The 15,259-nt window shown below is 35.2% G+C and overlaps 2 protein-coding genes across 2 annotated transcripts in view; one reads left to right on the top strand and one right to left on the bottom strand.

Moving 5' to 3' along the window:
- Nucleotides 1–15,259, top strand: part of ND-B17 (NADH dehydrogenase (ubiquinone) B17 subunit) — a 333,680-nt gene that overhangs the window by 85,547 nt on the left and 232,874 nt on the right. The window lies entirely within an intron of this gene.
- stol (voltage-dependent calcium channel subunit stolid) overlaps nt 1–15,259 on the bottom strand; it is a 222,415-nt gene that overhangs the window by 2,058 nt on the left and 205,098 nt on the right. The window contains exons 13-17 of the mRNA XM_073968058.1: nt 6,982–7,086; nt 6,649–6,910; nt 6,097–6,573; nt 5,880–6,035; nt 5,661–5,817 (exon numbers count right to left, since the gene is read on the bottom strand). Coding sequence (XP_073824159.1) covers nt 5,661–5,817; nt 5,880–6,035; nt 6,097–6,573; nt 6,649–6,910; nt 6,982–7,086 — 1,157 coding nt within the window. The remainder of the gene's footprint in view (nt 1–5,660; nt 5,818–5,879; nt 6,036–6,096; nt 6,574–6,648; nt 6,911–6,981; nt 7,087–15,259) is intronic.

The following is a 15,259-nucleotide window of genomic DNA, read 5'->3' on the forward strand; positions in this document are numbered from 1 at the left end:
GTGAGGATACATTTCTGTGCGTGAAAAAAAATATGATCATGACCTGGGGGGTGGAAAATTCTTTTTGGAGGTGAAAGCCCTTGGTGTGGACATACAGAACCCTGAAGGGCAGATCCGCCGTGAGTCGAACCTTTGTGTTATGGCGGGTTGAATTCTGGGATGGTGACCCATTATTGCAAGCGTCAAAATTTACGTAACTGAATTTCAAGTGGGTTTAGGGTGCTACTGGGACAGTATGTGCTATGTCGGCGTAAGATTATTTTCGTGATATGCCCTAGCCAAATCGGCTAAGGACTTTTTTGTTTTTTTTTTTTAATATTTTAACCCTGAAATTGTATCTTTCCTTTTCTTTAAAGTATATTTTTATACCTTCTTCAACAAAAAGAGCAGGATAAGAGTAAGACAGTAAATGTTCTACAGAAATCGTCTTAAAACGATTTGACTTAGCACATACTGTCCCAGTAGCACCCTAAACCCACTTGAAATTCAGTTACGTAAATTTTGACGCTTGCAATAATGGGTCACCATCCCAGAATTCAACCCGCCATAACACAAAGGTTCGACTCACGGCGGATCTGCCCTTCAGGGTTCTGTATGTCCACACCAAGGGCTTTCACCTCCAAAAAGAATTTTCCACCCCCCAGGTCATGATCATATTTTTTTTCACGCACAGAAATGTATCCTCACAAACGTTAAGAAACGGTTCAAAAATACGGTTTTTTTGTTCCAGCACCATAACCGCTAAAAACGTCTAATGCATATTAGTCATATCTGTTGGACAATTTTAATAGCTTTCTAATGATATACATATACGGTTATTCGGTTCATAAAAACCGGATAAAAATTCGGTTTTAATATCAGAATAACCGGTTCCATAATTCGGATATCCGGATATTTATTCCAAAAAATAATGAAATTAACGTGCTTAGCAAAACAAGATACAACTGTTTTAATGACTCCGAGAATTCTAGATCATCAATAGGTTAACAATAATGTATTGAAATAAATAGATATAGGGCTGTCTGAGCAAGATTCGGGTAAAAGTGAAAAATGACCGCTTAAACATGATTTTATCGATTTTATGTCTTTGGGAACCGTACCTAAAATCTTCCGAGCGACATTTTTGTAGAACATTCCGAAGCTGAAAAATGTCATCTTGTGCCAATTTTATTGCGGTTCTTGAAATAAAGGACGAAAAGGACATTGAAGGAAGCATGTTAGAAGGTCGAAATGTTCTACGAAAAAAATCCTCATTTGATTTGACTGAAGAGATGTCATCTTAAATATAAGCTTAAACAACAGCGAACAAAGATATAACGCTGATTCCAGATGGCTTTTAGGGTCTCCAGCCAAATATTCATCACGCCATATCGCGAAAGTTCGACTCACGGCGAATCTGTCCTTCGGGGTTCTGTATATACTCACCAAGGGCTTTCATCTCCAATAGGAATTTTCCACCCCCCAAAATTTCGGTTCACAGTGTAATATATCTTTTGGTCAGGTTTGGATTTGGCTCCAGGGCCTCACTTTTTGACCTAACAGACCTAAATGGCGAACACATTTTCAACGATGCGCTAAAGGCAGAAGTTATGACAGACACCTGCAGGGTGTGCTGCTTCATGCGAGTGGCCGATCGACAATTGCTTTCAGAGTTCAGTTAATCGAACTGTTGATAGATCTGACGACTATCCGTTTTCCACCGAAACATTTAGCGACAAATTTACTGGGGATTGTTCCTTAATTCACAGCGCTGCTGAGTGGGCTGAAGAAGAATTTATTCCTTCCAGCAGCATAGGCAATGTTCTTGCTTGTAGACCAAAAGAAAAAACTAGATGTTTGGACAGAATTCCCGACAGCGTACACTGGCCGAAATCACTGATCTAGAGTCGCAAAAGTAAAAAATCAAACTATAAAAATTCGAAATGTTATCCATTGTATCGATTACAGACACTCTGCTGACTAACATTTTGTTTTTTATTTGTTGTTATTTATGTGTTGTTAGATATTCACTCAGTTATTCACTATAAAATAACGAGAAATTAATTAAAATTAAAAAAATATCTTCTCCCTAACAGGCAAAATTTCCAAATAAAAACTTCATATTTGTTTAATTGTTAAATACATAGTCATATAGCAAAAAATGTTTAAAAATTATTATTATTGTGTTTTTTTACCGAATATTGGGGTATAGTTATATGGGTTCAATACCAAAACATAGACATTTTTGGTAGAGAATATTTCTTACTACTGGGAACCCCAAATGCCAAATTACACCTAATATGGTCGGAAAATTTAGCTGAAAGTCGGGAGGTACCGTTATATGGCGGCTATACCAAAATATTAGCCAATATTCGGCCCATTATTAACCACAGACACAGACTGAGTTTTTTTCAAAATTTCAGAAATATATCTCATTTGCATGAAGTAATGACCTTACAACCTTTTGGAGAACTTCCCGTTCTGTGATAAATGTGCAAAAGCGGTGAGAATTGTAGAAACTTTTTAATTCTGGAACACAACATTTTTTGACAGAAGTTGAGTGTTTCATTTGGAAGTTTTTAGTCCGAATTTACCATCAATGCTCGTAACATGTTAATATTAGGGTGACGTAGGGGTGAAAGATACCAAGGAATGGTCCTGACTGGTTTTAACATGGAAAAGCCCAGGACATATCTTGGTCCCTTTTTCATCTCAATTTCCCCCTGGTGTCACCTGCGGAACCGCCTTAAAAACCCGTTAAAGGTACTGAGCTGACATGTGCCGCGCATTCACCCATAAAAACGATAAAAACTTGAGTTGGTATTGGGCTAATAACCCACTCCTCTAAAAGAGATAATAGACTGGGTGTTGGATTTATGGTAAATCGGAGGCTTTAAAATCTCCAGATACACTACGGTTGAATAGAGAATTTCCACAAAAAAGTTGTTTAACGTCAGTTTCATCTGCACCAATGCCCCGACCGAAGAGAAAGATGAACAGACCAAGGATATATTCTACGAGCGCCTGGATAGAGCATATGACCACTACCCATGATATAAACATTATTCTAGGAGTTTTTAATGCTAAAATTGGGAAGGAAAATATCTTTAATCCCACGATCTGCAAGTTCAGTATTGAGCAGCACCAGGTACCAACACCTGACATACACAAGGCCACGTGGATATCCCCAGATGGGAAAACGAGAAACAAAATTGATCATGTTTTGATGGACGGAAGACACATGTTGCTCCAAAAGAGCGATCTAACACAAGGCAGAAGCGGGATGACGAGAAGCTGCAAACATGATAGATAACACAAGCGTACTCCGCTTATTGACCCACATGCTGGAAGACAGTACTCCTTGTCCCGATAATGTTGAAGCGCAGTGGTAAATAATATCCCATTCTCTTCAAACTGCCGGACAATCTATACTTGGATACCACAATCTTTACTTGGCATACAGAGCAACCCTGCATTCAATAGCAACACGAAGCGCCAAGGAAAAATATCTTGAGAAGAGGAGAAGTGTATTTCCAGAAAAAAGAACAAGAAAAACGTGAGGGTGAGAAACTCGGGATGTTCGGGAGTCATAATGAAGTCCGAAAATTTTAACAGAGTGTAAAACACCAGACAGAATGTTATGGTACTGGTGTAAAACACCAGACTGAATGGTATGGTGCAGGCACATTCTCCAGCAAAGATGTTAAAGGCCATCAGCAGTGTGATTATCTAACTCATTTTTTATGTTGCCGAGAAAAACCGGTAAAATTAAAAAGAAAAATGTAAATGAAAAGTTCAAATAAAAGTTGGCAGCATTCTTGATATCGGTAGAACTTTGCGATTCCTTTTTTGGTCGCTGATTTGCCGACAAATATCGCTAATTCCCGAAATTAATACAGATAGCGTACTGAGGATCTGGAAAGAGTATTTCATGAAGCTCTTAGTATCGTATATGACCGGCGATGGAGTTACCCAAGAACCAGTCGCAAATGACGACGGTGAATGTCTACCACGTAGCCAAAGCGAGATCATGAAAACAATTAATCGGCTGAAAAATAATAAAGCAGCTGTAGCTGGTAGGCTACCCGCCGAACTGTTCAAGACCGGTGGCGAAAAGCTGATAAGGAGTATGCATCAGGTAATTAGCGAAATTTGGCAGGAAGAAAGCATACCCAACGATTGTAAACTCAGCTTACTATGTCCCATACACAAGAAGGGAGACTTGACAATTTCTGTCAATTACAGAGGAATAAGTCTCCTAACATAAAGAGCGTGAACGTGTAAAACCTATGGTCAATAAAATAATCGGCTCATACAATGCGGTTTTCGGTAAATCAACAATTGACCAAATGTTCACACTGCACCAAATACTAGAGAAAACTCACGAAAAACATGTCGTCACATACCACGTGTTCGTCGACTATAAAGTCGCTTCTTTATCCCAATTAAATCAAAGGTATTCCCAGCCATGTCTGAGTTTGGCATCCCTGCAAAACTAATACAGTTATGCAGGATGACATTGGCTGACACAATATCAGAAGTTAAAATAAGAAATAACCTCTTCACAGCCTATCGTGCGACCTATTTAACATTCTACTGGATAACGTCATATGAGATGTGAATGTATATACGGCCAGAGATAAAAATAGCATTATATTCAATAAAGAAATAATTGTATTGGCCTATGCAGATTCCAGATTCATAATACGTCGATCAACGAGAGCCGTAACAGTCACCTTTGGAAAAATTTAAAATGAGTCTGCCGAAGTGAGTCTGGCAGTCTACGGCGATAAGACGCGGTATATGGTATCAGCACGCAAGATCTCCAGTAGACTCGGTCCAACTGGGGATGTTGGTAACTACAATTTTGAGGTAGTAAATTACATTATTTACCAAGACTAGAGAAGTAAAGTAGAAGATAGGCGCATTTGGAAGTCTATTCTTAATTCGGCTTATGGGACATAACTTTATATTTACAATATAAAGCCATATATATGTATAAGTAAGGAATATTAGGATTTTCCACATTTATTTTAGCATCTATTAAAAGTTATATTCTAAAATTGTATCGTAAACTGTATCCTAAAAACTCTACCGACAATATTACGCGGAAGGTGAGCGTAATTTAAGGATGAGACCTGAACAATGAATTAGAGTGGAAATGGCTCAAGGAAATCATAAACCAGACACTTTAACACCATGCTTCTCTCTTAACAGGGTTGATTTAGATCAGTCATGGGCACCAATACAATTATAACTGTCTATGCTTATGAGGAGTGAAGTGAGTCTTCGCTAATTTCTCAAGAAATCCCTTCTTATACAGTTGACGTCCTTCGATTATCATTAAATTCCGATGTTTGGTAAATCTCTTTAGTTCTTAATTTTCTCATTATTTCTGTTAATTTACTTAAATTCACTGTGTACATTCAGGATAGTTCCTCCACACGCCCAATGAATCGAATGCTGCTATACTGAATTTAATTTGCGTCAGTTGAATCCATTGGACCCCAGTCATTAACGAGTATTGTTGCACTTATTGATTTGATTAATAATTTACTCTTCGCAGATTCTGTTACTATTTTCTTGATTTTTCTTTCATTTAATTTGCCATAACCTTGTGACCAATATGGATCCGCTGAAATGTACTCGTAGAAACATGCACATAAATATATTAAACATACCAACAATACCGGATTCCTCCATGGGTTCAATGTCCAATTGCTTTGAGCCACATGGACATAATGTATCAACAACTAATAAAATTAAATTGCTGTGTGGAATTTTCTGAACACTAAATGGACGTTCGCAGCCCGATACATGGCAATTAGTTAATTTACCCTAAACAAAAAAGAAACAAATTGTTAACGACCAAAAGAATTATCATAGACACATTCCCTTACCTTTAAGGGGTTATTTTGGCCTCCTTGATTTAATCTCTCGGGCTGCAGCATATATAAGTCTGTACGTAAATCACAACGGCGGGCATTGGAAGGATCTGGATTTGAACGTGGTCCAACATGGGGTTTGTGTTGTTTTGGCGTTGGTGTCGTATATTCCTAGATAAAGAAATAATTGAGTATATAAATGTATACAAGTTAAATACTAAGAATATCCTACTACATCAGCGGTGGTAAACAGTTCATCCATTTCTTCGTCTACAGGTGAAATATATTCCTCATCAAACGGTTCATAATCATCGGTATATGTTGGCTCCTCAAAATTCTCTTCATTGTAGACATAATCATCATGGGGCCATGCTTTAAGAGGTGTGGGCAATAACGATAACCATGTGGCACTAAATGATATAAGATACTTAAAGAACCATGATGTAACTTGATTGGGTTTGACACGACCTCCACAAGCGGTATAAGGATTATCTGAATTCGAACAAACACCTTGATAATCATTTACTGTTACTCGTTTATATATACGATCTTGCACCAAGGAATCCATTATGGTACCATCAATTTGTCCGAAGAATTTACCCGTATGTTCTGATTCCTCGGATATAATGACAAAACCATTATTATCCAAGACATAACAATCTAAATTATCCGAGGCACAGGTACGTTTGCAGCCTGTCATTCCGGTACACTACAACAAAAGAGAGTGAGAGATGGAAAATTATATATTTTTTTGGAAAATATTTAAAGTTTGTTTCGGACTTACGGCAGATGTAATGTTAATAAAATGTTTGGCCAATGAATCATGCTGGAACTGTAAACCCACTACGGCTGCTGGTGCCTTATGTCCGCGATGTTCAACAAATATGGAATGCGAAGCTGTAACTAAGGTACCATTCGATTTTCCATTATAACCCGAACCAAAAGGTACACTATAAACGAAACTGTCCTGTTCGACAAAATGTTGATCCACAGCACGTTTATACCAAGACATATCCATTGCTCGTGCATTTTCTTCACTGAAGTGTCTGTAAATATTATAAGTAATATCAAATATTATAACATACGAAGTAGGCTTATATATTGTGGATAAACTTACGGATCTGGTGAATCATCTGCCGGTTTTATGTGATCAATCCACCTCAAAAGGCCGGAACGTGTGGCAACAAATGAAGTGGTAACCACAAACTTTTGATAACCTTGTCTGTAATGGACAAATATATATTCAATTAGTTTTTATCTATAACTTGTATGAAATAAATTTGCAAGCCGAAGATGTATTTGAGAGAAATTGAGAGAAATCCATACTCCTTTAATGTAGCCATTATTAAGACTTCAATGAGAAATTATGTAATTATTTTCGGGGAACTACATAAATGAAATACTTATGTGCAACGTGATATAGATAGATTTTCCCAGTACATAGTTCAAGATAAGAAAAACGAATATATGAATTTACGTGATATAAACTAACGCTTAGTACATCGCTCCCGCAATGGTCTTCGTTCACCGATTTCAGATCAAAATTCTAAACAATAAAACAGTATCATTCCGGACACAAAGGACTTCAAAATAAACATATCAGTAAACAAACAAAAATAATTTCGGGCGTTCTGATCGTTCATACCGCCGTCATATGTCTATCGATGGTCACAAAGCCTAAAGTAAATTGGACGCAACAATTTTTGATCAATAAGAGAATGTTTTTTTCTTTTTTAGCGATGTAGCTGGCAAAACAGAATCGATCTTTTCCATCTATCAGTCAAACGAATTTATAATCTAAGACAGATTATCGAAAAACCAATGGCGCGGTTCAAGGGCGCGTGGCATCATCGGGGCGTATCTTTTTTCAAATGAGATAGGTAAGGAAGTTTCTGTGAATGATAATGTATGTTAAGTAGAGTTGGGTAATCTAGTTCCTAGTTCTTTGTACTAGTTCCAAAACGTATGAGTAACGTCATGAAATGTAACGTGTGATATTAAGTATACGCAATTTGTTTAAAGAAAAAATGTGGACCATTGGAACTGCGAAGTGAACTAGATAGTTCCATAAAGTTCCTTTGGCACAACTCTAATGATAAGGAACCTTTAGGGCTCGAATTAGAAGATATGGATGTGCACGATATATGGTTTCAACAGGACGGTGCCACTTGCACACAGCTAGCGAAAGAATAAAATGATGGCGACGCACTGTGGTCCCAACATGTGACAAATAATTTTTATTTTTATTTTTGAATAAAAATAATTTTAATTTTGACGCTTTTCCTCTTCTGTTAATTTGGAAACAATCCAAATTGTACACAGTTTTTCCTCTATTAACTCCAGAACTTCGCTTAATACCTTTGGCAATGTGGGTTGAGCCATCCCGAGGTTAAAGTCATTGCCATGAGATTTTTGAAAGCTTCCTTCTGCAAAAAACCTTAAAGCAGCACCGACTTTAAGTAGTGGCTGTATTGCTGTTGATCTGAGGGTTTTTTTGAAGCGATTTTTAATGCCTCCACTATATAATATAAATAACAGCGTCTTTTGGAAGCCGAAAATAGGCTTTAAACCTAAAAAATTAACAAATATTTTGATGAAAGTTGGAAACCAAACAAACTCACAATACTTATGGCAATTCCAAATTATTAGATTTATATCTTAAGTGTCGTCTGATAGAAGCTACGTTAACTACGATAGACGACGCGACATGACTCGCCTCGCAATACGGAATCGACCCATAAATACCAAATTTCCGATAATTCGGTAAGATGTGGCTAAAACCTTAAAAATACCGAAAGTCAAGAGGTACGCTTCTTCTATACTGATAATTCACTTCTGGAATATTTAATAACGCCATGGAAGGCTAAATAACAAATTTCAGTAATTTCGTTGGGATATTGAGGTCACAACTTTCAGAATTACGAAAATCTTGAGGTATCGTTATATGGGGACTATATGGAGGCGTGGACCTGTCCCGACAAATAGCTGGAAGAAATTTTTATACCACCAACGAAGACTAAATTACAAATTTCAGCAATTTCGGTGGAATATTGAAGCCACAACCTTCAAAATACCGGAAATCGGGATACCCCAAACGAAGACTAAATACCAAATTTCAACCATTTCGGAGGAATATTGAGGGCAAAACCTTTAAAATTCCAAAAAAATACCCCAAATCAAGACTAAATACCAAATTTCAGCCATTTCGGTGGATTATTTTGGCCACAACCTTCAAATTACCGAAAATCGGGAGGTACCGTTCAATGGGTGCTATATGAAGGCGTGGACCTATGCCGACAAATTTCATAAAAAGTTTTATATCCCAAACGAAGACTAAATACAAAATGTCAGTCATTTCGTTGGATTTTGTGGATTGTGGGGCCATAATAAGTGGTGGACCTGTACCGACAAATTTCTGGGGGACAGTTTTATACAACCAACGAAGACTAAATTCGAAATTTCAGCCATTTCGATGGAATATTGTCGTCGCAACCTTCAAAGTACCGAAAATCGGGAGGTACCGTTCTATGGGGGCTATATAACGACTAGGGTTATAACTTTTTTCACTTTTTTGCAAATATCAAAAATACCACCACATAGCCGTGTTCAGTAATGCATTTTTTAATTTTAGCTGTTATGACAACATATTTGCTTTTAATTAAAATTTTTATTTTTTTGTAATCTAATTTAAAATCATTATCAAAGCGTTTGAGACCAATTTGTTCTCAAATCGCGCCATTTCGGAGCATTTTAGGAATTTTTGACACTATTGCAATTTTTGTTTTTTCTTTATAAACTCGCGAATTTTATGTTTATATTTACTGTACCTATTGGACAAGAGAATATGGTGTCATTTGCAACAAATTCGCGAAAGTTACAGACAGTTTTTAATGACTTTGCCTGTGAGAATTGTATTTTTTTCTATGAATATTTATTCAAACAAAGCAAATTTAAAATTATAAGTAAAAAAAATATCAAAAATTGCAATAGTATCAAAAGTTCCTAATATGCTCCGAAATGGCGCGATTTAAAACAAGTTGGTCCAGAACGCTTTGATAATGATTTTAAATTAGATTACAAAAAAATAAAAATTTTAATTAAAAGCAAATAAGTTGTCATAACAGCTAAAATTAAAAAATGCATTACTGAACATCAATGCATTTGGTGCGGAAACTTTTTTCGCGATAGAGAAAAATTGACGCCGTATTTCATAATAGTTTTCCATGCTCTACACGGCTATGTGGTGGTATTTTTTTGGTTATAGCCCTAATGAAGACGTTGATCGATATAGCCCATTTTTAATACCAAACATCCTAGGAGTAATAGAAACTTCTATTTAGTATAGTATACAAAGCTCTATCTTAAAAATTGCGAGCTGTATCTTTATTTTAATAGACGGACGGACAGTCGGACATGGCTATATCGATTTTTACCCTGATCAAGAATATACATATATACTTTATAGGGTCTCCGATGAATATTTCGATGTGTTACAAAACGGAATGACAAATTCAATTATACCCTCCATATTATGGTGGAGGGCATAAAAACGTCAGTAATGTAGTGACTTCTTACAAGGCAAATAACTAAGAATTTAAAAGATAAAACATTTTTTTTCGAAATGGAAGTTTTAGCTTTTTTACACTTACATAAAAATCTGTACAAATTATTTGCATAAAATATGTTTGAAATTAAATGTTTTTAAAATACTTTTTTTGTGGATTCTTTCCAAGTACTCAAAAATAACGTTGAATTTTACTAACTATGACATCCTATGCCACTCTCTATTTTTTGGAGAACGTTCGAAATAGTGTCAAGTTTAAAAAATTTTGGTTCCAGCTGAACATATTAGCATTTCTGTGTGTGACATAAAAAATACTAGTATAGCCTCTGGTCCTTTTAGTGAATATGCTGTATGGTTGTGTTGTTTTATATTGTGTTTTAATTGTTTTGGTTTCTTCGTTCTAGATATAGATATTTTTGTTTAGGTATTTACTTATGAGTAGATGTATATCTTTTTATACAAAGTGAAAAACAAGTAAAAATTTTAAGTTCGACAGGACCGAGCTTTATTATACCCCCAACATAAAATATTCTGACCTGAAATGGAATAATTAGTTTATTTTCCTGTCAATAATATCAGGCGAAGACGTTATCTGACCTCTGAGAGCCCCATAACCAAATTACAGCCAATTTAAGCTAAACATTTAGATAAAAATGTCAAAGAACTTGAAATATGACGGTTCCGTTATATGGGGGCTATACCAAAACCTGGACCTATGTCCACACTTTTTGTTGGCAAAGTTTCCCCATCAATGAGAACTCAAAATACCAAATTGAAGCCAACTCGGGCCGAAAATGTAGATAAAAACTTCAAAACACATGAAATCGCAAGGTACCTTTATATCGGGGCTATATCAAAATGGAACTATGGTGCAGAAGGTTTCTGACTATTGTCAACCCTAAATATCAAATCACAGCCAATTCGGGCCGAAAATATAGATAAAAGCTTCAAAATACTTAAAAACGGGTGTTACCGTTATATGGGGACTATAGGACAAACTGGACCCATATTTATGATTTTTTAGCTAAAGTATTTTTTATTTATTCTAAGCATTTATTGAAAAATCATATCTATCCGATAATTAGAAATATTTTATTCTTACAAATGTTTAATTTATATTATAAGAAAACCGACTAATAATATAGTAGAACAGGAATTATATTCCTAAACTCTTGTATATACTAATGTTAAATGTAAAGAAATTTTGTATAATACAAGCAATAAACAAATGAATGAGTGAATGAAAGAAATATTTTTCTCGCACCATTCCGTAGAAGCGTGACCACTGCGCGATGTCAACTGACTTCCAAGATCGTGTAATTTGCACACTGCAGTGTGCACTGTTGGATTTCTTTATTTGGTGTTTTTTTAAAAGAAAACGTCGCACATTGGGGCAAGATTCCAAAAAACGGAGATTAATTCAGGGAAGCATTTGAGAGATCTAATGCTAATATTTTTCCGAATGTTTACACTTCAGTCAATATAACGGAACACAATTTTGGTGCAAATTGAGGGATTGGAGAGGTATATTCGAAGCCCTCATAAATGGGTACCATAAAAACAATGAAGTGTTTTTACGGTTTTGCCTACATTTCTTATTTGATGAATCTAAAATCTTGTATTATGATAAATTATTGGTTAAGCTAATATTTGGCAAAAAATTATTAAGTTAGTTCAATATTTTAGTGTAGTTCCCATACAAGGGTATCTCCCGATTTTATGTATTTCGAGGGTCTTGACCATATTTTTTAGTACACTTATCTGTAAATTAGGATTTATAGTTCTGAACGCCTAAGAATTCATAGTGTGAAAATTTGTCAATATAGGTCAATGTTTTGGTATAGGCCCCTTATAGAGGTACAGTCAAATTTGGGGGTTTTCGAATATTTTATGCATATATTGCAACTAAACTAGCTCAAATTATGAATTGTGCATTTTGAAGGGATTGAAAATATTTCTATCAAACATCATCTCTATATATTCTCGTTTTGGAATAACCTCCATATAAAATATTCCGCTGCTTTTTTAACTCTAAATACTTTTCAAAAAATAGGAAAAACTGAAGTTGACGATTTCATTCTAAAAAGGGCACTTTTGATGCGTAAAAAAATATTACTCTTTATATACCAAAAAAAAAAAATTAATTTTTTATGGTGCTCTTTAAATTATTAAAAATGCTTTAGCTTTATCACAGTGTAACTGTAGAAGTAAACAATTTATGATCTTGACATTTTGGTTGAAGACTTAGAATTTTGTACCATATTACCATGTAACGACAGTCATACCAAAAACCGAATTTAATTTTTTTAATTAATCTCCATTTTTTGCGATTTCACCCCTGGTGCATCGCCATCATTTCATATAAATCATTATATATAGTAACTATAACATAATGGTGGACCTGCACACATTGTCTCATGTAGGGTGACCACAGACATTAAACCAAAACACGACATATGTACATACTGTACAACAATAACAAGGAAAATGGAGACAAAAACCCCAAAATGCAAAAATTAGACCCACAGCTATTTCCACCATTTTTCACATAACTCAAAATGCGCAAGCAAGACGCAAGTTTCGGTTGCCCAATATCAAAGACAACAATCAAGAGAAAAATACAAAAAAATTTCTCACGACCTTCTCGACACTCTTTTTTGTTATACTCCAATACATTTCAAAATTATGCAAAATCTGGACACATTTTGACGAATTTTTTAAACCATTTCTACAACACTTTTTCAGTAAAATTTTTTCCTAAAATATTAACAATTACCTCTGTTTCAAATATTCATTTTGAAAATGCCAAGTTTATGTAGCAAAGACTACGTTATGGCGATTTAAAAGCAGCAAAACTTAATAATTTTCACCTGTTTCTTCAATTTTAAAAATATGTTCAACTTTAACACTGTGCTACACGAAAAGTAAACAACATACGACTTTGCTATTTTGGCTAGTGAGGTAGAATTTTGTACTCGTTAACCCTGTCAAGACAGATTATCAAAAATTTGCGTTTCATTTTTTCAATTAAGACCCGTTTTTTTCAATCTTGCCCCAACGTGCGTCGGCCATTAATGACATAGAACAAAGGTAGTTTGGCCTATGTTTTGTTAAATACATATTTGAAAGCACTCTAATATTATCAAAAATAAAATAAGTCAACAAAATTTAAAAAAAAATGGCAGTTTTATCTTATTTTTGTCGTTAAAGCTCATCGAAACCTGCCTTACTCCTTGGCGAACAAACCTTCTCCACTAATAAATCAGTTGTTTTAAAATATTAAAACAACAACAATGGGATTAAGCCAGACTATTTTGAAAAAATGAAATTAAGGATTTCCTCGCATTTGCTCAATACCCAGCAAAAAAATCCTAACTAAATAATGGGTTTTTATAGTACTCGTTGGTAGTCGAAACTGCTTACAAAACCCCCTACTAACCCATTATTTTAATAAGGGCATGCGCACTAAATAACTAGTTGTTGAGGAGTTGAAAAATAGGCAAAAAATATATTTTTAGAACAGTTAAGTTGGAATTTGTTTTCAATTTCAACACACGTCAAATTTATACCCTACACCATACTGTGGAAAGGGGTATTGTGTCTTTGTACATTTGTACGTAACATGCAAAAGGAAGTGAGATAGATCCATGGTTCCTTTAAGGCATATACATAGAATCACTTTCTGAGTCGATTTATGCATATCCGTCCGACTGCCCATGTTTTTTTTATTTTTTTTTTTTTTTTTGAATTAAAGTACATGTCGCATTATTATATATGATATAGAAAAATTTTGTTTTATTTATATTTGATGAAATTTGAAGCATTTGAACGAATTTGGTCTTGAAATAAGTTTGACAGTTATATTGAAATCGGTTCTGATTTGAATATACTCGTAGCTCCCATATATTTTCGCCCAATTTAATATATTTGATGCATTGATCACGCAATGTAGGTAATTTTGAATAAAATTGGAATGTGTGACAGAATTGTGACTAAAGATAAGGTAACAAAATTTAATTTAAATCGATTCGAATATAAATAAAGCTCCCGTAGGTGGAGCTAAGTGCTTTAATTATACCCTGCACCACTATGTGGGGGACGATATTATAATATGGTTTTGGCTTTTGTAACGCATTGAAATAATGTCTCGACGAGCTGAGCCGATCTGGCTATGTGTGTCCGTCTGTCCATCTAAACCTTGTAATCACGCTACAGGTCGCAATTTTGATCGGATATCGGTCCCGGAGGTGATTTTGGTGACGGTCGGATAATATTCAGGGGTCGGAATGGGCAAACAACTTACTTGGAGAAAAAGTCAACGTTTTATTTCAAAGCGAATATCTCAGCTTCTATAAGAGGTATATCAAAAGCAAAATTAGCAAGGAAAGTTGAAAATATCACCTTTACAATGATGTAAAGTAGGTTGTCGTAGGTGGACTGACTATGAAAGTAGAAAATTCCATCTTTACAATGAAGCACAATAGGTTGGTTGGTCAACTAACGGAGATATCGCAAAAGTCGGTAATGCGTCCCATTTTTTGTCAGACTTTTGGTAGGATCGTCAAGAAATGTTGGTGGTTAATAGAGCTCCCAGAGAGAAAGAAGCATATTGAGTTTGGTGATGGTCGGATAATATTCAAGACTCGGAATGGGCAAAAAACTTATGTCGACAAAAATTTAAAGTTTTATTCTTATGCGAATATATCCGCTTTTAGTAGTCATATTCTAAAAGGAAAGCCCGTCAATGGAAGAGGAAAATATCACCATTATTATGATGCAAAACAAGTAAAAACGGTGTTAAGTTCGGCTGGGCCGAACTTGTTATACCCTC

Source organism: Musca autumnalis, unplaced genomic scaffold (genome assembly GCF_047663935.1).
Source record: "Musca autumnalis isolate F117 unplaced genomic scaffold, ASM4766393v1 scaffold_2, whole genome shotgun sequence".
NCBI classification, from domain to species: Eukaryota; Metazoa; Arthropoda; class Insecta; order Diptera; family Muscidae; genus Musca; species Musca autumnalis.